Source organism: Nerophis ophidion, linkage group LG04 (assembly GCF_033978795.1).
Source record: "Nerophis ophidion isolate RoL-2023_Sa linkage group LG04, RoL_Noph_v1.0, whole genome shotgun sequence".
Classification (NCBI taxonomy): Eukaryota; Metazoa; Chordata; class Actinopteri; order Syngnathiformes; family Syngnathidae; genus Nerophis; species Nerophis ophidion.
The window spans coordinates 5,855,766-5,879,839 of NC_084614.1; the positions used below are offsets into that span (position 1 = coordinate 5,855,766).

At 43.5% G+C, this 24,074-nt stretch overlaps 1 protein-coding gene across 1 annotated transcript in view; it reads left to right on the forward strand.

Moving 5' to 3' along the window:
- The first annotated feature begins 1,268 nt into the window (after window positions 1-1,268).
- trim47 (tripartite motif containing 47) overlaps window positions 1,269-24,074 on the forward strand; it is a 49,714-nt gene continuing 26,908 nt past the window's right edge. Inside the window, exons 1-3 of the mRNA XM_061896830.1 lie at window positions 1,269-1,544; window positions 7,316-7,509; window positions 22,872-22,917. Of these exons, the coding sequence (XP_061752814.1) occupies window positions 1,368-1,544; window positions 7,316-7,509; window positions 22,872-22,917 (417 nt within the window). The 5' untranslated portion in view covers window positions 1,269-1,367. The remainder of the gene's footprint in view (window positions 1,545-7,315; window positions 7,510-22,871; window positions 22,918-24,074) is intronic.

The following is a 24,074-nucleotide window of genomic DNA, read 5'->3' on the forward strand; positions in this document are numbered from 1 at the left end:
AATGTAACTTAGATATTGGGTGTTACTATGTAAAGCGCTTTGAGTCACTTGAGAAAAGCGCTATATAAATATAATTCACTTCACCAATTGAATAACAACAAAAACCTGATTGTTTAGTACAATTTTATTTTGAAAAAAAAAAAGATATTTTTTTAAAACTTTGCTTCTTATAACTTTCAGAAAGACAATATTAGAGACAAAATACAACCTTAAAAATGATTTTAGGATTTTTAAACACATATACCTTTTAAATTCCTTCCTCTTCTTTCCTGACAATTTAAATCAATGTTAAAGTAAATTTATTTTTTTTATTGTAAAGAACAATAAATACATTTTAATTTAATTCTTCATTTTAGCTTCTGTTTTCTCGACGAAGAATATTTGTGAAATATCTCTTCAAACGTATTATGATTAAAATTCCAAAAAATTATTCTGGCGAATTTAGAAAATCTTTAAAATCAAATTTAAATCTTATTTCAAAGTCTTTTGAATTTCTTTTAAAATGTTTGTTCTGGAAAATCTAGAAGAAATAAGGATTTGTCTTTGTTAGAAATATAGCTTGGTCCAATTTGTTATATATTCTAACAAAGTGCAGATTGGATTTTAACCTATTTAAAACATGTCATCAAAATTCTAAAATTCATCTTTAATTAGGAAAAATGACTAATGATGTTCCATAAATTCCTTTTTTTTTATTTTTTCAAAAATATTCCAATTAGCTAGTTTTTCTCTTCTTTTGTTCGGTTAAATTTTTAATTTTAAAGAGTCGAAATTGAATATAAACTATGTTTCAAAATTTAATTTTCTTTTTTTTTCGTGTTTTCTCCTCTTTTAAACCGTTCAATTAAGTGTTTTTTATTCATCATTTATTCCCTACAAAAAAACTTCCGTAAAAGTAAAAAAAAAAAATGCAGAAATACCCATTTTTTATACATATAGATTTATTTATTAAAGGTAAATTGAGCAAATTGGCTATTTCTGGCAATTATTTAAGTGTGTATCAAACTGGTAGCCCTTGGTATTAATCAGTACCCAAGAAGTAACTCTTGCCTTCAAAAAGGTCTATTTTTTTGATGAAAAAAAAAATACATTTGCTCATTATTTTCACTTCAAAGAAGACATTTCCTCCATTAAACACTGTCGTTCTGGACTTTGCCGCAACGTGTCGCCATCTAGCGGACATAGCTGTAACCTACAACAACGTTGCCTCTTTGGTCACGCCCACCCAGAAGAAAAGGGCGGAACGTGATTGGCTGCCAGGGCCTGATGACGCCGCACCACAACCGGCTCGCTTCCGGTGTTTTCATCCCAGCTCTCCAACAAGAAGAAGTCTTCCCGCGGTTGTCGTGTCGCCTTGTCAGCACAACATGGCCGCTTCGTCCGGGGACGTCCTGAGGAAGGAGCTCACCTGCGGCATCTGCTTGGACTACTTCAAGGACGCTGTCATCCTCAAGTGCGGCCACAATTTCTGCCACTTTTGCATCTCCATGCACTGGGACGAAAATGGCGGAGACTATGGCTACCAGTGCCCGCAGTGTAGGACGGTAATGTCGCCCAATTGTCCCGCCGGCGACACTAATGTCGCCCCATTTGTTCTTGCGGGGTGGTAATACCCGCCATGTTGTTTTGGACACGTCATTTGTTGGACGAGCTAGCTGTTCGCTAACGTTAGCATCTTCAGCGCTTTAAAGTCTTGGTCGTGACGTCACGTTCTAACTCCCGCCCTTTGAACCAACCCACCCACCGCCTCCTTGCGATATCATGTGCGATACGAGCAGTCTGTTCACTTGTGTGCGATATCATGTGCGATACGAGCAGTCTGTTCACTTGTGTGCGATATCATGTGCGATACGAGCAGTCGTGTTCACTTGTGTGCGATATCATGTGCGATACGAGCAGTTGTTTTTACTTATGTGCGACGCAAGCAGTCGTGTTTACTTGTGTGTGAAAAGAGCAGTCGTGTTCACTTGTGTGCGATATCATGTGCGATACGAGCAGTCGTGTTCACTTGTGTGCGATATCATGTGCGATATGAGCAGTTGTTTTTACTTATTTGTGACGGAAGCAGTCGTGTTTACTTGTGTGTGAAAAGAGCAGTCGTGTTCACTTGTGTGCGATATCATGTGCGATATGAGCGGTTGTTTTTACTTATTTGTGACGGAAGCAGTCGTGTTTACTTGTGTGTGAAAAGAGCAGTCGTGTTCACTTGTGTGCGATATCATGTGCGATATGAGCAGTTGTTTTTACTTATTTGCGACGGAAGCAGTCGTGTTTACTTGTGTGTGAAAAGAGCAGTCGTGTTCACTTGTGTGCGATATCATGTGCGATATGAGCAGTTGTTTTTACTTATGTGCGATACGAGCAGTCGTGTTTACTTGTGTGCGATATCATGTGTGATATGAGCAGTTGTTTTTACTTATTTGCGACGGAAGCAGTCGTGTTTACTTGTGTGTGAAAAGAGCAGTCGTGTTCACTTGTGTGCGATATCATGTGCGATATGAGCAGTTGTTTTTACTGATGTGCGACGCAAGCAGTCGTGTTTACTTGTGTGCGATACGAGCAGTCGTGTTTACTTGTGTGCGACAGGAGCAGTCATGTTCACTTGTGTGTGATACGAGCAGTCGTGTTCACTTGTGTGCGATATAACGTGCGATACAAGTTGTTTTCACTTGCATGCGATACGAGCAGTCATATTGCGTGCGATATCATGTGAGATACAAGCAGTCATGTTCACTTGTGTGCGATGCGATACGAGCAGTCGTGTTCACTTGTGTGCGATGCGATACGAGCAGTCGTGTTCACTTGTGTGCGATATGAGCAGTTGTGTTCACTTGTGTGTGATATCATGTGCAATACGAGCAGTCGTGTTCACTTGTGTGTGATATCATGTGTGATACGACAGTTGTGTTTACTTGTGTGCGATACGAGCAGTCTGTTCACTTGTGTGCGATATCATGTGCGATACGAGCAGTCGTGTTCACTTGTGTGCGATATCATGTGCGATACGAGCAGTCGTGTTCACTTGTGTGCGATATCATGTGCGATACGAGCAGTTGTTTTTACTTATGTGCGACGCAAGCAGTCGTGTTTACTTGTGTGTGAAAAGAGCAGTCGTGTTCACTTGTGTGCGATATCATGTGCGATACGAGCAGTCGTGTTCACTTGTGTGCGATATCATGTGCGATATGAGCAGTTGTTTTTACTTATTTGTGACGGAAGCAGTCGTGTTTACTTGTGTGTGAAAAGAGCAGTCGTGTTCACTTGTGTGCGATATCATGTGCGATATGAGCAGTTGTTTTTACTTATTTGTGACGGAAGCAGTCGTGTTTACTTGTGTGTGAAAAGAGCAGTCGTGTTCACTTGTGTGCGATATCATGTGCGATATGAGCAGTTGTTTTTACTCATTTGCGACGGAAGCAGTCGTGTTTACTTGTGTGTGAAAAGAGCAGTCGTGTTCACTTGTGTGCGATATCATGTGCGATACGAGCAGTTGTTTTTACTTATGTGCGACGCAAGCAGTCGTGTTTACTTGTGTGTGAAAAGAGCAGTCGTGTTCACTTGTGTGCGATATCATGTGCGATACGAGCAGTCGTGTTCACTTGTGTGCGATATCATGTGCGATATGAGCAGTTGTTTTTACTTATTTGTGACGGAAGCAGTCGTGTTTACTTGTGTGTGAAAAGAGCAGTCGTGTTCACTTGTGTGCGATATCATGTGCGATATGAGCAGTTGTTTTTACTTATTTGTGACGGAAACAGTCGTGTTTACTTGTGTGTGAAAAGAGCAGTCGTGTTCACTTGTGTGCGATATCATGTGCGATATGAGCAGTTGTTTTTACTCATTTGCGACGGAAGCAGTCGTGTTTACTTGTGTGTGAAAAGAGCAGTCGTGTTCACTTGTGTGCGATATCATGTGCGATATGAGCAGTTGTTTTTACTTATTTGCGACGGAAGCAGTCGTGTTTACTTGTGTGTGAAAAGAGCAGTCGTGTTCACTTGTGTGCGATATCATGTGCGATATGAGCAGTTGTTTTTACTTATGTGCGATACGAGTAGTCGTGTTTACTTGTGTGCGATATCATGTGCGATATGAGCAGTTGTTTTTACTTATTTGCGACGGAAGCAGTCGTGTTTACTTGTGTGTGAAAAGAGCAGTCGTGTTCACTTGTGTGCGATATCATGTGCGATATGAGCAGTTGTTTTTACTTATGTGCGATACGAGCAGTCGTGTTTACTTGTGTGCGGTATCATGTGCGATATGAGCAGTTGTTTTTACTTATTTGCGACGGAAGCAGTCGTGTTTACTTGTGTGTGAAAAGAGCAGTCGTGTTCACTTGTGTGCGATATGTGCGATATGAGCAGTTGTTTTTACTGATGTGCGACGCAAGCAGTCGTGTTTACTTGTGTGCGATACGAGCAGTCGTGTTTACTTGTGTGCGACAGGAGCAGTCATGTTCACTTGTGTGTGTGATACGAGCAGTCGTGTTTACTTGTGTGCGACAGGAGCAGTCATGTTCACTTGTGTGTGATACGAGCAGTCGTGTTCACTTGTGTGCGATATAACGTGCGATACAAGTTGTTTTCACTTGCATGCGATACGAGCAGTCATATTGCGTGCGATATCATGTGAGATACAAGCAGTCATGTTCACTTGTGTGCGATGCGATACGAGCAGTCGTGTTCACTTGTGTGCGATGCGATACGAGCAGTCGTGTTCACTTGTGTGCGATATGAGCAGTTGTGTTCACTTGTGTGTGATATCATGTGCAATACGAGCAGTCGTGTTCACTTGTGTGTGATATCATGTGTGATACGACAGTTGTGTTTACTTGTGTGCGATACGAGCAGTCTGTTCACTTGTGTGCAATATCATGTGCGATACGAGCAGTCGTGTTCACTTGTGTGCGATATCATGTGCGATACGAGCAGTCGTGTTCACTTGTGTGCGATATCATGTGCGATACGAGCAGTTGTTTTTACTTATGTGCGACGCAAGCAGTCGTGTTTACTTGTGTGTGAAAAGAGCAGTCGTGTTCACTTGTGTGCGATATCATGTGCGATACGAGCAGTCGTGTTCACTTGTGTGCGATATCATGTGCGATATGAGCAGTTGTTTTTACTTATTTGTGACGGAAGCAGTCGTGTTTACTTGTGTGTGAAAAGAGCAGTCGTGTTCACTTGTGTGCGATATCATGTGCGATATGAGCAGTTGTTTTTACTTATTTGTGACGGAAGCAGTCGTGTTTACTTGTGTGTGAAAAGAGCAGTCGTGTTCACTTGTGTGCGATATCATGTGCGATATGAGCAGTTGTTTTTACTTATGTGCGATACGAGCAGTCGTGTTTACTTGTGTGCGATATCATGTGCGATATGAGCAGTTGTTTTTACTTATTTGCGACGGAAGCAGTCGTGTTTACTTGTGTGTGAAAAGAGCAGTCGTGTTCACTTGTGTGCGATATCATGTGCGATATGAGCAGTTGTTTTTACTGATGTGCGACGCAAGCAGTCGTGTTTACTTGTGTGCGATACGAGCAGTCGTGTTTACTTGTGTGCGACAGGAGCAGTCATGTTCACTTGTGTGTGATACGAGCAGTCGTGTTCACTTGTGTGCGATATAACGTGCGATACAAGTTGTTTTCACTTGCATGCGATACGAGCAGTCATATTGCGTGCGATATCATGTGAGATACAAGCAGTCATGTTCACTTGTGTGCGATGCGATACGAGCAGTCGTGTTCACTTGTGTGCGATATGAGCAGTTGTGTTCACTTGTGTGTGATATCATGTGCAATACGAGCAGTCGTGTTCACTTGTGTTTGATATCATGTGTGATACGACAGTTGTGTTTACTTGTGTGCGTTGCGAGCAGTCGTGTTCACTTTTATGCGATACAAGCAGTCGTGTTCACTTGTGTGCGATACAAGCAGTCCTGTTCACTTGTGTGTGATAGCACGCGCGTTACGAGCAGTTATGTTAACTTGGGTGCAATGCAAGCAGTCGTGTTCACTTGTGCAATAGCATGTGCGATACGAGCAGTAGTGTTCACTCGTGTGTGATAGAATGTGTGAGATACAAGTAATCATGTTCACTTGTGTGCGATGCGATACGAGCGGTCATGTTCACTTGTGTGCGATACGAGCAGTCGTGTTCAACTGTGTGCGATACCAGCAGTCGTGTTCACTTGTGTGCAGTATCATGTGCGATACCAGCAGTCGTATTCACTTCTGTGCGATATCATGTGCAATACGAGCAGTCGTGTTCACTTGTGTGTGATATCATGTGTGATACGAGCAGTTGCGTTTACTTGTGTGCGCTGCGAGCAGTCGTGTTCACTTGTGTGCGATACAAGCAGTCGCGTTCACTTGTGTGCGATAGCACGTGCGATACGAGCAGTTATGTTCACTTGGGTGCAATGCAAGCAGTCGTGTTCACTTGTGCAATAGCATGTGCGATAAAAGCAGTCGTGTTCACTTGTGTGTGATAAAATGTGCGATACGAACAGTCGTGTTCACTTGTGTGAGATACAAGCAGTCATGTTCACTTGTGTGCGATACGAGTGGTCGTGTTCACTTGTGTGCGATACCAGCAGTCGTGTTCACTTGTGTGCAGTATCATGTGCGATACCAGCAGTCGTGTTCACTTCTGTGCGATATCATGTGCGATACGAGTGGTCGTGTTCACTTGTGTGCGATACCAGCAGTCGTGTTCACTTGTGTGCAGTATCATGTGCGATACCAGCAGTCGTGTTCACTTCTGTGCGATATCATGTGCGATACGAGCAGTCGGGTTTTCTTGCGCAACGCCGGACAGCCAGTTGACGCCTAAAAGCACACTATTTCTTCTACTTTTGCCAAATTCATTTACAAAAGGTGACCGTGCTAGGCAATATACTACCGGTAGAGCTTGCAGCTACACAACAGCTAAGCACACTAATCATTGTTAGGACATTGCAGTGTAAAACAGCACATGCCTCAATATAAACACGTATCAAATGATTATAGTTGCATGTTACTTTCACAAAGTCCCCGAGGCTTATTAGGAAGTGTCCAGTAACAAACGTGTCTGGATCGCTCAACTTGCTGCATCATGAGCGCAACTTTATGAGTTGAGCTGAAAAATGTAATTGTTTATTAAGCCGAGGTTTCTTTTTTATTTTTTTATTTTTTTTTTTCGTTCTTACAAGACCTACTACTTTTTGTGTTTATTGTGTTGTGTGATAGTGTCAATGTTTCACTTCTTATCTTCAACTTCCCGTTCCGGTGTTTTGTTTCTGTTCAAATAGTAACGGCCAAAATGACCTTTTGAACTCCTTCCAGGTGTTCAACAAGAGGACCTTCACCAAGAACTACCTGGCGCAGAACCTGGTGGAGTCTCTGGACTCGGGCCTGTCGCCCCCCAAGCCGCAGAAGGCGGACGGCAAGTGCGAGCAACACGGCAAGGAACTCAAACTCTACTGCCGGACCGACAAGAGCCTCATCTGTGTGGTCTGCAGGGAGTCCAGGTCTCACAGGTAAACAAAACAAAACCCCACCCAGGTCTTCAGTGATGTGATTAGCGCTCAAAATAGCATCAATGATGTCACCACATGACCATTGCTGGGGAAATACTGTACAGAAAGACATGTGCGCACTACTGCACATCAACAGTGTACAAAACGGGTTATTTTCTGGCACATTTAAAAATCCAAAAACATGCATCAGAAATGAAAATATATTGCATGTGGTACTAGGGCTGGTCATTTTATTAATATCTTGATTTTTTTTTTTAGGCCATGTCACGATACACAATAAATCCATCCATCCATCCGTGGTGGATGGATGGATGGATGGATGGATGGATTTGTTAAGCAGTGGCACAAACATTCATGTCATTTCCAAAACAGACAGTGCAAGACTGAAACAATCTATGAGTGCACTTTTGTGCATGATGTCACTATCAATCAATCAATGTTTACTTATATAACCCTAAATCACAAGTGTCTCAAAGGACTGCACAAGCCACAACGACATCCTTGGTTTAGATCCCACATAAGGGCAAGGAAAAACTCACCCCAGTGGGACGTCGGTGACAGTGACTATGAGAAACCTTGGAGAGGACCGCATATGTGAGAGTCCAGTCCATGGTGGGTCTAACATAATAGTGAGAGTCCAGTCCATACTGGATCTAACATAATAGTGTGAGAGTCCAGTCCATAGTTGTCTAACATAGTAGTGGGAGTCCAGTCCATAGTGGGTCTAACATAATAGTGAGAGTCCGGTCCATAGTGGATCTAACATAATAGTGTGCGAGTCTAGTCCATAGTGGATCTAACATAATAGTGTGCGAGTCCAGTCCATAGTGCATCTATCATAATAGTGTGAGAGTCCAATCCATAGTGGATCTAACATTATAGTGTGAGAGTCCAGTCCATAGTGGATCTAACATAATAGTGTGCGAGTCCAGGCCATAGTGGATCTAACATACTAGTGTGAGTGCAGTCCATAGTTGTCTAACATAATAGTGGGAGTCCAGTCCATAGTGGGTCTAACATAATAGTGAGAGCCCGGTCCATAGCGGATCTAACATAATAGTGTGAGAGTCCAGTCCATAGTTGATCTAACATAATAGTGACAGTCCAGTCCATAGTGGATCTAACATAATAGTGGGAGTCCAGTCCATAGTGGATCTAACATAATAGTGTGCGAGTCCAGTCCATAGTGGATCTAACATAATAGTGTGAGTGCAGTCCATAGTTGTCTAACATAATAGTGGGAGTCCAGTCCATAGTGGGTCTAACATAATAGTGAGAGTCCAATCCATAGTGGATCTAACATTATAGTGTGAGAGTCCAGGCCATAGTGGATCTAACATAATAGTGAGAGTCCAGTCCATAGTTGATCTAACATAATAGTGACAGTCCAGTCCATAATGGATCTAACATAATAGTGACAGTCCAGTCCATAATGGATCTAACATAATAGTGGGAGTCCAGTCCATAGTGGATCTAACATAATAGTGACAGTCCAGTCCATACTGGATCCAACATAATAGTGAGAGAGTCCAGTCCATAGTGGATCTAACATAATAGTGTGAGAGTCTAGTCCATAGTGGATCTAACATTATAGTGTGAGAGTCCAGGCCATAGTGGATCCAACATAATAGTGAGAGTCCAGTCCATAGTGGATCTAACATAATAGTGTGAGAGTCTAGTCCATAGTGCATCTAACATAATAGTGTGAGAGTCCAATCCATAGTGGATCTAACATTATAGTGTGAGAGTCCAGGCCATAGTGGATCTAACATAATAGTGTGAGAGTCCAGTCCATAGTGCATCTCACGTAATAGTGTGAGAGTCCAATCCATAGTGGATCTAACATTATAGTGTGAGAGTCCAGGCCATAGTGGATCTAACATAATAGTGAGAGTCCAGTCCATAGTGGATCTAACATTATAGTGTGAGAGTCCAGGCCATAGTGGATCTAACATAATAGTGACAGTCCAGTCCATAGTGGATCTAACATTATAGTGTGAGAGTCCAGGCCATAGTGGATCTAACATAATAGTGAGAGTCCAGTCCATAGTGGATCTAACATAATAGTGTGAGAGTCCAGTCCATAGTGGATCTAACATAATAGTGAGAGTCCAGTCCATACTGGATCTAACATAATAGTGAGAGTCCAGTCCATAGTGGATCTAACATAATAGTGAGAGTCCAGTCCATACTGGATATAACATAATAGTGAGAGTCCAGTCCATAGTGGAGCTAACATAATAGTGAGAGTCCAGTCCATAGTGGATCTAACATAATAGTGAGAGTCCAGTCCATAGTGGATCTAACATAATGTCAATCAATCAATGTTTACTTATATAGCCCTAAATCACTAGTGTCTCAAAGGGCTGCACAAACCACTACGACATTCTCGGTAGTCCCACATAAGGGCAAGCAAAACTCACACCCAGTGGGACGTCGGTGACAATGATGACTATGAGAACCTTGGAGAGGAGGAAAGCAATGGATGTCGAGCAGGTCTAACATGATACTGTGAAAGTTCAATCCATAATGGATCCAACACAGCAGCGAGAGTCCCGTTCACAGCGGAGCCAGCAGGAAAACATCCCAAGCACTAAGATGACAGATCAAAACAACACTAAATTAAAGTGCCCTTTTTGTACAGAGCGCCACTACAGTAGTTTAAAACAAATAAAGTGCACTTTTGTGCATGATGTCACAAAAGATATTTCAATAACCGTCAAAGAAAAAATGAGCTGCATTATAGGAAATCAAAGAGTGTGTGTCCTTCACGATGTGGTAAGTTCCTGTGGACGTTATCTCCTTTTGTTGACTACCGTATTTCCTTGAATTACCGCCGGGGCGGTAATTAATTTAAAGCCTCTTCTCACCCCGGCGTTTACCAAAGGTATGCACAAAATTTAGGCCTGCGCTTATACATTTGAGTGTGATGTAAGGATACCAACATGAAAAGCACATTTCATAAAAAAAACTTTATTATGGTCTTACCTTTACTTATAAATGAAGTCCATGCGCATCAATAACTTGTTTATAGAAGTCTTCCTTATCTTTCTTCAGTTTTAAAAGTCTCTGTCTCGATGGAGATCTTCCTTTATCACCTCCTGCTTCTATTGAAAGTCCAGTTTTAAAACTGTTTTATTTCAGATATGTAATCCTCCATGTTAAAAGTGCAAGCGAGAGGAAAAAATAAACGGTCGCTGCTCACTCTTGCTGCTTGTTGTCACTTCTTCTGCAGCCGAGTAGTCGCAAGAAGGATCACTATTGCCCTCTACCACCAGGAGGCGGGAGTCATTTAATGACTCATATTTGACACACGCAGCTATGGTATATTAATAAAACATAGCTGCTTACTGTTCTTTTTAGCATATTCAATAGCTTGGACCTTAAATCCTACTAAATAGCTCTTAATCTTCTTCCCTTTATGCGATTTCAAATTATTGAAATCAGCCTCCTTCATTTTGAAAATGATGACAAGTGAAGTGTCACTCGTGACGTGACGAGTTTGACCCTGCGGAAATTCTAGACATGCGCTAATAAAAATAATATTTTGCGAAACGAGTCTGACCCGGCAGTAATTCTAGGCAGGCGCATACTATATACCCGGCGGCAATTCAAGGAAATACAGTAGTTCATTTATGGTGATTTGGAAATGGTTGCTTGGGCATTTTGCGGGTGTAGCACCGGCCGGAGATGTTGACATGCGGAGTTTCAAGCACTTTCTAGCGCATGGGTGTCAAACTCTGGCCCGCGGGCCTAATATTGCCCACTGTAAAATTTCAATTGGCCCTTGAGGCAATCAAATTAACATTAAAGCTGGCCCGCCGGTACTATAAAGGCACTCCCTTTAGCGTTATCTACATTATGTTGTCACGTCTGCTTTTACTCCATACAAACAGTGTGCCGGCCAAGTCACATGATATATGCAACTTGTACACATACTTAAGTGAATGCCCAGCATACTTGCTCAACAGCCATACAGGTCAGACTGAGGGTGGCTGTATAAACAACTTTAACACTGTTACAAATATGCGCCACACTGTGAACCCACACCATACAAGAATGACTAACACATTTGGAGAGAACATCCGCACCGTAACACAACATAAACAGAACAAATACCCAGAACCCCTTGCAGCACTGACTACCACCAAAACCCGCCCCCCACCACCAACCCCACCTATCTCATTATTATTTTAAGATTTATTAGCCTGTGGAAAAATGTAATGTTGATATTTACCTCAGAAGGCTGCAAATAGAACAGAGGCATTAAATGTTTTATTTGAATTGTATTTATTTGACCTTTTTTTTTTTTTTTATGTTTGTTTTTTGAATGTTGATTTTGCACTATTAAGTTATATAATTATTGCTTGTTCCATATTGATTGTTCAAGCAAATAAGTGTAGCAAACTGAGCAATAATTAACAATTTATTCATACACTTTCTCTTGTTACTTCAAGGCTTGAATGTTTGATTCATTCATTATTGTTATTTTATTTTCAAATGTATTATTAGCCTGTGGACAAAGTTTATTTTGATATTTACCTCAGAAGGCTGCAAATAGAAACGAGGTACTAATTTTTACTTAAATTTTATTTGATATGCAATTGATATTTTTTAACTATTATTATTATTATTATTTGAAACTCGATTTTGCATGTCACTATGAAGTTATATAAGCCTTGCTTGTTCAATATTCAATGCAAAACTTGTTTGGGTCCCTATTAAAAGGTTAATTTGTTCAACCCTTGGCCCGCGGCTTTGTTCAGTTTAAAATTTTGGCCCACTCTGTATTTGAGTTTGACACCCCTGCTCTAGCGGATGACTTTTTAAATGATGCTACATTAGCAGTGCTGCTACTTTTTGTAGCAACGCTTTTGCCGCATACTTGACATATCACGGTTGTCTGTTCGACATCTTCCCGCTTGAAGCCAAACCACCGCCGGACAATGGACCCCCTGCTGTTTTTCTTGGGAATTATTTCTTCCTTCATCTGTTACCAGATTCTTACCTTCTCTCTCTCGCCGCTAGCACCACAGCTAACTTTACCTTTCCTGCTCGCCGAGGGCGTATGACGTTGCAAGCGCGACAGTATGTGACGTATGTAAGACGGTGCGCCATGTTTTACATTCTTCTTAGTTGGGACAACAAATGCTCCTGTTTTTTTCCCAAACAAATTCCCGTTTTTTTTTCGGAAATTCCAGGAATTCCGAAATACCCATTTTCCATTCCTACTGCTATTGCGTCAACATTTTTCAACCGATTTCTAAAAATCCCAACACTAGGACAATTTTGCCGGTATCAATATTTTCAAATAGTCCGTTTTTTTTTGGAAATTTCCAGGAAATTCCCATTCAAATTAATGGATGTATTCATAGTTCTACAATGCCCGTATTTTTCAAAATATTGCGCTATTTTTAAACCTGATTTTAACCTTTCAACCATCCACACACACTACTTTTCCGATATATCACAACATTTTTCCCTTTCCAAAAATTCCTGGTTTCCCCGAAATGTTCTCCCCATTGACAATGAATGGGAAATCTACAACCTACTGCATATCCCACATTTCTCACCCGATTCAACCCGTTCCACCATCCACACACTCCACTCAACTTGGACTATCTAAGTACAAGTTCAAAAAAATTCCAGGAATTCATAAAATTTTCCAAAGCCCTATTTTCACCTCTTGCTGGAAAATTTTCACTGTCCACATTTTTCAACCGTTTTTGACCGTAACATCATCAAAACATTCTTCTTAGTTGGGACAACAAATGCTCCTGGTTTTTTTTTACGTACAAATTAAAATTTCCCCATGACCGTCCAGGAATTACGAAATACCCATTTTCAATTCAAACTGCTGCTGCGTCAACATTTTTCAACCGATTCTAAAAATCCCAACACAGACCCATTCATGTCATCTAGGACAATTGTGCCAGTATCAATATTTTCAAAGATTCAGGTTTTTTCGGAAATTTCCAGGAAATTCACATTGAAATAAATAGACTTTTTCATAGTTCTACAATGCCTGTATTTTTCCAAATATTGCGCTATTTTTAAAGGGGAACATTATCACAATTTCTAAAGGGTTAAAAACAATAAAAATCAGTTCCCAGTGGCTTGTTGTATTTTTTGAAGTTTTTTTCAAAATTTTACCGGTCCCCGAATATCCCTAAAAAAAGCTTTAAAGTGCTTGATTTTCGCTATTTGCGATGCGACTGTCCATTTCCCTGTGACGTCATACAGTGCTGCCAAAGTAATCAAAAAACGGCGAATACTACAGCAAGATATAGCGACATTAGCTCGAATTCAGACTCGGATTTCAGCGACTTAAGCGATTTAACAGATTACGCATGTATTGAAACGGATGGTTGGAGTATAAAAGTATTGAAGAAGAAACTGAAGCTATTGAGCGAATAGCTGTAGACGCTATTCATAGCCATAGCATGGCCGAATAGCTGTGTTAGCATCGCCGGTAAAATGTGCGGACCAAACGATCAGGGCTTTGGCATCTTGTGACACTGGAGCAACTTAAATCCTTCGATTGGTAAGTGGTTTTTTTAGCATTAAATGTGGGTGGAAGGAAACGTAATATAGTTGCAAATGCATCTGCAGGTTATCCATACATCTCTGTGCCATGTCTGCTTTAGCACCGCCGGTAAATAGCATGTTAGCGTCGATTAGCATAGCATGTTAGCATCGATTAGCTGGCAGTCACGCCGCAACCAAATATGTCTGATTAGCACATAAGTCAGCATCAACAAAACTCCCCTTTGTGATTTCGTTGAATTTATCGTTGCAAATGCATCTGCAGGTTATCCATACATCTCTGTGCCATGTCTGTCATCGCCGGTAAAATGTGGAGACACTTTGGTACATTCAATGGGGGTCTGGCTGCAGACACTTTCGCAACTTCTTGCCAGTGGTGCAACTTGAATCCCTCCCTGTTAGTGTTGTTACACCCTCCGACAACACACCGACGAGGCATGATGTCTCCAAGGTTCCAAAAAATGGTCGAAAAAACGGAAAATAACAGAGCTGAGACCCGGTGTTTGTAATGTATTGAAAATGAAAATGGCGGGTGTGTTACCTCGGAGACGTCATGTTCTGACGTCATCGCTACAAGACCGATAAACAGAAAGGCGTTTAATTCGGCAAAATTCACCCATTTAGAGTTCGGAAATCGGTAAAAAAAAAAAAGGTATTTTTTCTGCACCACCAAGGTATATATTGACGCTTACATAGGTCTGGTGATAATGTTCCCCTTTAAACCTGATTCTAACCTTTCAACCATCCACATACTCTACTCTTCCGATATATCACAACATTTTTCCCTTTCCAAAAATTCCTGTTTTTTCCCCGAACGTTCTCCCCATTGACAATGAATGGGAAATTTACAACCTACTGCATATCCCACATTTCTCACCCGATTCGAACCGTTCCACCGTCCACACACTCCACTCAACTTGGACTATCGAAGTACAAGTTAGTGGATCGTGAGATCGACAGGCGGATCGGTGCGACGTCTTCAGTAATGCGGACGTTGTATCGATCCATTGTGGTGAAGAAGGAGCTGAGCCGGAAGGCAAAGCTCTCAATTTACCGGTCGATCTACGTTCCCATCCTCACCTATGGTCATGAGCTTTGGGTCATGACCGAAAGGATAAGATCACGGGTACAAGCGGCCGAAATGAGTTTCCAGGTCTCTCCCTTAGAGATAGGGTGAGAAGCTCTGCCATCCGGGTGGAGCTCAGAGACTATGTCCTGGGAACGCCTCGGGATCCCCCGGGAAGAGCTAGACGAAGTAGCTGGAGATAGGGAAGTCTGGGCTTCCCTGCTTAGGCTGCTGCCCCCGCGACTCGACCTCGGATAAGCGGAAGATGATGGATGGATGGATGGAAGTTCAAAAACATTCCAGGAATTCCAAACATTTTCCAAAGCCCTATTTTCACCTCTTCCTGGAAAGTTTTCACAGTCCACATGTTTTTAACTGTTTTTGACCGTTCCACGTTCAAAACATTCCTAAATTGGGACAAAAAATGCTTTTGTTTTTTTCCCCGAAAAATTCCCGTCTTTTTTTTTTTCAGAAATTCCAGGAATTTCGAAATACCCATTCTCAATTCAAAATTGCGTCAATGTTTTTCAACCGATTCTAAAAAAAATTCCAACCTATTTATATCATCGAGGACAATTGTGCTAGTATCCGTATCTTCAAAGATTCCCGGTTTTCCCAAAATTCCCACATTTCCAGGAAATTCCCGTTCAAATGAGTGGACGTATTCATACTTCTACAATGCCCTAAATCATGGGTGTCAAACTCTGGCCCGCCGTGTAATTTAATTTGGCCCTTGAGGCAATATCAATTTAGTATTAAAACTGGCCCGCCGGTGTTATACAGCGTCGGTGCTGCTGTAACACCGCATTCGCCGCTAATACTCATACTTGCCAACCCTCCTAATTTTCCTGGTAGACTCCCGAAGTTCAGTGCCCCTCCCGAAAATCTCCCGGGGCAACCATTCTCCCGAATTTCTACCGATTTCCACCTGGACAACTATATTGGGGGCGTGCATTTAAGGCACTGCCTTTAGCATTCTCCACAACAAGTCGTCACGTCCGCTTTTCCTCCATACTAACAGCGTGTCACATAATATTTGTGGCTTTTACACACCACCACACACGCACACACACACACACAAGTGAATGCAAGCATACTTGGTCAACAGCCATACAGGTCACACTGAGGGTGGCTGTCTAAACAACTTACAAATATTCGCCACACTGTGAACCCACACCAAACAAGAATGACAAACACATTTCGGGTGAACATCCGCACCGTAACACAACAGAACAAATACCCAGAAACCCTTGCAACACTAACTCTTCCGGGAAACTTCCAGCAAACTGACCAATAATTAACGTTTTATTCATGCATTTTCTCTTGCCACTTCAAGGCTTGAATGTTTGGTTCATTCATTATTGTTTTATTTTCAAATGTATTATTAGCCTGTGGAAAAAATTTGATATTTACCTCAGAAGATTGCAAATAGGAAAAAAAGGCATAACATTTTTATTAAAATTTTATTTGATATGCCATTGATATTTTTTTTAATTATTACTATTATTATTTGAAACTGGATTTTGCAAAGGGTGGAATGCCATCTCCGGGTTGGGGAGGAGACCCTGCCCCAAGTGGAGGAGTTCAAGTACCTAGGAGTCTTGTTCACGAGTGAGGGAAGAGTGGATCGTGAGATCGGCAGGCGGATCGGTGCGGCGTCTTCAGTAATGCGGACGTTGTACCGATCCGTTGTGGTGAAGAAGGAGCTGAGCCGGAAGGCAAAGCTCTCAATTTACCGGTCGATCTACGTTCCCATCCTCACCTATGGTCATGAGCTTTGGGTCATGACCGAAAGGATAAGATCACGGGTACAAGCGACCCAAATGAGTTTCCAGGTCTCTCCCTTAGAGATAGCGTGAGGAACTCAAAGTAAAGCCGCTGCTCCTTCACATCGAGAGGAGCCAGATGAGGTGGTTCGGGCATCTGGTCAGGATGCCACCCGAACGCCTCCCTAGGGAGTTGTTTAGGGCACGTCCAACCGGTAGGAGGCCACGGGGAAGACCCAGGACACGTTGGGAAGACTATGTCTCCCGGCTGGCCTGGGAACGCCTCGGGATCCCCCGGGAAGAGCTAGACGAAGTGGCTGGGGAGAGGGAAGTCTGGGCTTCCCTGCTTAGGCTGTTGCCCCCGCGACCCGACCTCGGATAAGCGGAAGAAGATGGATGGATGGATGGATTTTGCATGTCACTAAAGTTATATATGCCTTGCTTGTTCAATATTTAATGCAAAACTTGTTTGGGTCCCTATTAAAAGGTTCATTTGTTCAACCTTTGTTCCGTTTAAAATTTTGGCCCACTCTGTATTTGAGTTTGACACCCCTGCCCTAAATGTTCAAAATATTGCGCTACTTTTAAACCCGATTCTAACCTTTCAACCATCCACACACACTACTCTTCCGATATATCCCGACATTTTTCCCTTTCTAAAAATTCCTGGTTTTCCCAAAATATTCTCACCGTTGACAATGAATAGGAAATCTACAACCTACTGCATATCCCTCATTTCTCATCCGATTTGAACCGTTCCACCATCCACACACTCCACTCACCCTGGACATTCAAGCCAGCATGTTCTGAAAAATCCCTGATAACCCGGAATTAACGGGAATTTCCCCCCATTAAACACGCAAAATGTTACGCCACATACTCAAATGCTGAGAGCGTCGCATCTTTCCTCCTCAACAAATCCCATGGGCGAACATGTCATGTCACTCAAATGGCGGTGATGGCGGAGGAAAGCAAATCCCGTCTCTCGCAGTTACGTCATCGCACTATTCAAAACCTCAATGTCGATGAATCGTGCAGCTCTAACCAAAATATTCCCACCCTGGTGCGGCGGCGTTTGGTTTTTTGATCATTTTTCCTGTGTTTGCCACTTTGTGATGCTAGCAACCCCGCCTATACGCAAACGTGAACATAAACACACAGTTATCAAGTTCATTTTCATTTTTTCGGGTTAATTTACCCTCCTCTCTGAGCTGCTACCTTACCGTGGTAGAGGAGTTTGCGTGTCCCAATGATCCTAGGAGCTATGTTGTCTGGGGGTTTTCATGCCCCCTGGTAGGGTCTCCCAAGACAAACAGGTCCTAGGTGAGTGATCAGACAAAGAGCAGCTCAAAGACTTCAATGGAATTACAACGAAATGAACCCAGATTTCCCTCGCCCGGACGTGGGTCACCGGGGCCCCGCTCTGGAGCCAGGCCCGGAGTTGGGGCACGATGGCGAGCGCCTGGTGGTCGGGCCTGTTCCCATGGGGCCCGGCCGGGCACAGCCCGAAGAGGCAACGTGGGTCATCCCTCCAATGGGCTCACCACTCATAGGAGGGGCCATAGAGGTCGGGTGCATTGTGAGCTGGGCGGCAGCCGAAGGCAGGGCACTTGGCGGTCCGATCCTCGGCTACAGAAGCTAGCTCTTGGGACGTGGAACGTCACCTCACTGGGGGGGAAGGAGCCTGAGCTAGTGCGCGAGGTAGAGAAGTTCCGGCTGGATATAGTCGGACTCACCTCGACGCACAGCAAGGGCTCTGGAACCAGTTCTCTCGAGAGGGACTGGACCCTCTTCCACTCTGGCGTTGCCGGCAGTGAGAGGCGACGGGCTGGGGTGGCAATTCTGGTTGCCCCCCGGCTCAAAGCCTGTACGTTTGAGTTCAACCCAGTGGACGAGAGGGTAGCTTCCCTTCGCCTTCGGGTGGGGGGACGGATCCTGACTGTTGTTTGTGCTTACGCACCAAACAGCAGTTCAGAATACCCACCCTTTTTGGGTACACTCGAGGGAGTACTGGAAAGTGCTCCTCCGGGTGATTCCCTTGTCCTACTGGGAGACTTCAACGCTCATGTTGGCAACGACAGTGAAACCTGGAGAGGCGTGATTGGGAAGAATGGTCGCCCGGATCTAAACCCGAGTGGTGTTTTGTTATTAGACTTTTGTGGTCGTCACAGTTTGTCGATAACAAACACCATGTTCAAACATAAGGGTGTCCATATGTGCACTTGGCACCAGGACACCCTAGGCCGCAGCTCCATGATCGACTTTGTAGTTGTGTCATCGGATTTGCGGCCTTATGTTTTGGACACTCGGGTGAAGAGAGGGGCGGAGCTTTCTACCGATCACCACCTGGTGGTGAGTTGGCTGCGATGGTGGGGGAGGATGCCGGACAGACCTGGCAGGCCCAAGCGCATTGTGAGGGTCTGCTGGGAACGTCTGGCAGAGTCTCCTGTCAGAGAGAGTTTCAATTCACACCTCCGGGAGAACTTTGAACATGTCACGAGGGAGGTGCGGGACATTGAGTCCGAGTGGACCATGTTCCGAACCTCTATTGTCGAGGCGGCTGATTGGAGCTGTGGCCGCAAGGTTGTTGGTGCCTGTCGTGGCGGTAATCCCAGAACCCGTTGGTGGACACCAGCAGTGAGGGATGCCGTCAAGCTGAAGAAGGAGTCCTATCGGGTTCTTTTGGCTCATAGGACTCCGGAGGCAGTGGACGGGTACCGACGGGCCAAGCGGTGTGCAGCTTTAGCGGTCGCGGAGGCAAAAACTCGGACATGGGAAGAGTTCGGGGAAGCCATGGAAAACGACTTCCGGACGGCTTCGAAGCGATTCTGGACCACCATACGGCGCCTCAGGAAGGGGAAGCAGTGCACTATCAACACCGTGTATGGTGCGGATGGTGTTCTGCTGACTTCGACTGCGGATGTTGTGGATCGGTGGAGGGAATACTTCGAAGACCTCCTCAATCCCACCAACACGTCTTTCTTTGAGGAAGCGGTGCCTGGGGAATCTGTAGTGGACTCTCCTATTTCTGGGGCTGAGGTCGCTGAGGTAGTTAAAAAGCTCCTCGGCGGCAAGGCCCCGGGGGTGGATGAGATCCGCCCGGAGTTCCTTAAGGCTCTGGATGCTGTGGGGATGTCTTGGTTGACAAGACTCTGCAGCATCGCGTGGACATCGGGGGCGGTACCTCTGGATTGGCAGACCGGGGTGGTGGTCCCTCTCTTTAAGAAGGGGGACCGGAGGGTGTGTTCCAACTATCGTGGGATCACACTCCTCAGCCTTCCCGGTAAGGTTTATTCAGGTGTACTGGAGAGGAGGCTTCGCCGGATTCAGGAGGAACAGTGTGGTTTTCGTCCTGGTCGTGGAACTGTGGACCAGCTCTATACTCTCGGCAGGGTTCTTGAGGGTGCATGGGAGTTTGCCCAACCAGTCTACATGTGCTTTGTGGACTTGGAGAAGGCATTCGACCGTGTCCCTCGGGAAGTCCTGTGGGGAGTGCTCAGAGAGTATGGGGTATCGGAATGTCTTATTGTGGCAGTCCGCTCCCTGTATGATCAGTGTCAGAGCTTGGTCCGCATTGCTGGCAGTAAGTCGGACACGTTTCCAGTGAAGGTTGGACTCCGCCAAGGCTGTCCTTTGTCACCGATTCTGTTCATAACTTTTATGGACAGAATTTCTAGGCGCAGTCAAGGCGTTGAGGGGTTCCGGTTTGGTGGCCACGGGATTAGGTCTCTGCTTTTTGCAGATGATGTAGTCCTGATGGCTTCATCTGGCCGGGATCTTCAGCTCTCACTGGATCGGTTCGCAGCCGAGTGTGAAGCGACTGGAATGAGAATCAGCACCTCCAAGTCCGAGTCCATGGTTCTCGCCCGGAAAAGGGTGGAGTGCCATCTCCGGGTTGGGGAGGAGACCCTGCCCCAAGTGGAGGAGTTCAAGTACCTAGGAGTCTTGTTCACGAGTGGGGGAAGAGTGGATCGTGAGATCGACAGGCGGATCGGTGCGGCGTCTTCAGTAATGCGGACGTTGTATCGATCCGTTGTGGTGAAGAAGGAGCTGAGCCGGAAGGCAAAGCTCTCAATTTACCGGTCGATCTACGTTCCCATCCTCACCTATGGTCATGAGCTTTGGGTCATGACCGAAAGGATAAGATCACGGGTACAAGCGGCCGAAATGAGTTTCCTCCGCCGGGTGGCGGGGCTCTCCCTTAGAGATAGGGTGAGAAGCTCTGCCATCCGGGAGGAGCTCAACGTAAAGCCGCTGCTCCTCCACATCGAGAGGAGCCAGATGAGGTGGTTCGGGCATCTGGTCAGGATGCCACCCGAACGCCTCCCTAGGGATGTGTTTAGGGCACGTCCAGCTGGTAGGAGGCCACGGGGAAGACCCAGGAACCGTTGGAAAGACTATGTCTCCCGGCTGGCCTGGGAACGCCTCGGGATCCCCCGGGAAGAGCTAGACGAAGTGGCTGGAGATAGGGAAGTCTGGGCTTCCCTGCTTAGGCTGCTGCCCCCGCGACCCGACCTCGGATAAGCGGAAGATGATGGATGGATGGATGGAATTTACTTACCGAAAATCAGCCCAGGGCCTAATCAACCATTATTAATATTGACCGATATCGGACACTAATATCATGATACGGTTTTTCAGCCACAGGCCGAGTAATAGACTCATCCAAATTACTAGCATTATTAGCCATCTCCTACTAGCAGTTTTTTACTATTTAGAATGTACGTAAAAAGGCATTTGCATTCTTGTCTTACATAAATATTGTGGATGATTGGGATTTACAGTTGTTTGTACGCAACTGGTCTGCCAGAGAATAAGAAAACACACTATGACACTAGGGGTGTAATAGTACTTATTGGTACAAGACGGAAGTGTTTTTTGTGTCAATCAAGTGAATAATGCTGTATAATAGACTGTATTTATGTTATTTACATGTGAATAATGCTGTATAATGGACTGTCCATCCATCCATTTTCTACCGCTCTTAGACTGTATTTATATTATTCACATGTGAACAATGCTGTATAATAGACTGTATTTATGTTATTTACATGTGAATAATGCTGCATAATAGACTGTATGTATGTTATTCACATGTGAATAATGCTGTATAATAGACTGTCCATCCATCCATTTTTCTACCGCTCTTAGACTGTATTTATATTATTCACATGTGATTAATGCAGTATAATAGACTGTATTTATATTATTCACACGTGAATAATGCTGTATAATAGACTGTATTTATGTTATTCACATGTGAATAATGCTGTATAATAGACTGTCCATCATCCATTTTTCTACAGCTCTTAGACTGTATTTATATTATTCACATGTGAATAATGCTGTATAATAGACTGTATTTATGTTATTCACATGTGAATAATGCTGTATAATAGACTGTATTTATATTATTCACATGTGAATAATGCTGTATAATAGACTGTATTTATGTTATTTACATGTGAATAATGCTGTATAATAGACTGTATTTATATTATTCACATATGAATAATGCTGTATCTTAGACTGTATTTATGTTATTTACATGTGAATAATGCTGTATATTAGACTGTATTTATATTATTCAAATGTGAATAATGCAGTATAAAAGACTGTATTTATATTATTCACATGTGAATAATGCTGTATAATCGACTGTAGTTATGTTATTCACATGTGAATAATGCTGTATAATAGAATGTATTATTTATGTTATTCACATGTGAATAATGCTGTATCATAGACTGTATTTATATTATTCACATGTGAATAATGCTGTATAATAGACTGTAGTTATGTTATTCACATGTGAATAATGCTGTATAATAGAATGTATTTTTGTTATTCACATGTGAATAATGCTGTATAACGGCGTGTGTTGTGTGGATAAAAACAAGGATCTATCTTTCAATGACTAAGTGTCATGGCCGCTCGTGCATGTCAACAAAAGATGTTTAGACTGCTCTTGTTTTGTTTTCCAGACATCACGAAGTCTCCTTGGTTTCAGAAGTGATCGACGACATGAAGGTAAGATTAAATGCCTCAGTCAAAGATTGTTTTAATAGTCCTTGGTGCCTAGACGTGCTGCACAAACCACAGTTTTTGCAAAATATTCATGATAATGTGAGAGTCCGGACCCTCGGGGGACGAGCAGAGGGTGGTATGAGGTCTCCATCCAGGTCATGGAGGAGGGGTCCACTTACAACAGCTAGCGTCTCCTCCAGACTGGTATCTGGTAGGGATTGTCGGCGGCCTTCCGGTAATTTTCCTCGCGGGGGAGAAGCGGCAGGTCAACTGGTCTAAAAGAGTCTATTTGAAAGCTAAAGTATGTATATGAGTTTTAATGTGCTGGTGGAGCATTCCATAGTACTCAATAGAAAAGGTTCAAACGTACAGTAGGTCTCTGGTCGGAACGTGGGGTACGTTAAGTTCCATGTGGTCCGTTCTAAGATATCTTGTAGGCTTTGGCTCTTGAGCACCACCAGCAGTACTTCCAGTCCGAGCAAAAACAAAACGTTGGACTTTTCCTTGACAAAGCAAGTCCACGAAGAAAAAACATTCGTAATATTATAAGTTAATCTAAGTCTTTTATTACGAAATCTTTTTTTGACACTGAATTGTAACTGAATTTGAATTTTTGTACATCAAATTATGCTGACAATTTAATTGAAAAAAAACAAAACTGGGTTTTAAAATCAGTGTAAAAAATTCAAGTGTTGAAAAATGTGCTGCTCCAAAAGCCAAGACTCACTTCTGGTAAATGAAGACTGAAGCAATGGATCCTGTCTCAGAAGCAGCCAATGAGGTGTCAGGTCTGAGGTCACGTGACACGGGGTCTTGCAAGACAACATAAAAAAAGGTCATTAAGTGGGTTACCTTGGCATAATACAACATCATTAACATTTCTAACTATAGAAATGATTGGTGCGCCACACCATTGGCTGCTACTTAGACTTCCTTTTTATTGTCATTCAAATTTGAACTTTACAGCACAGATAAGAACGAAATTTCGTTACATAAGCTCATGGTAGTGCAGGATATAAAAAAGCAATAAGGTGCATCCATCCATCCATCCATTGTCTACCGCTTATTCCCTTTCGGGGTCGCGGGGGGCGCTAGCGCCTATCTCAGCTATAATCGGGCGGAAGGCGGGGTACACCCTGGACAAGTCGCCACCTCATCGC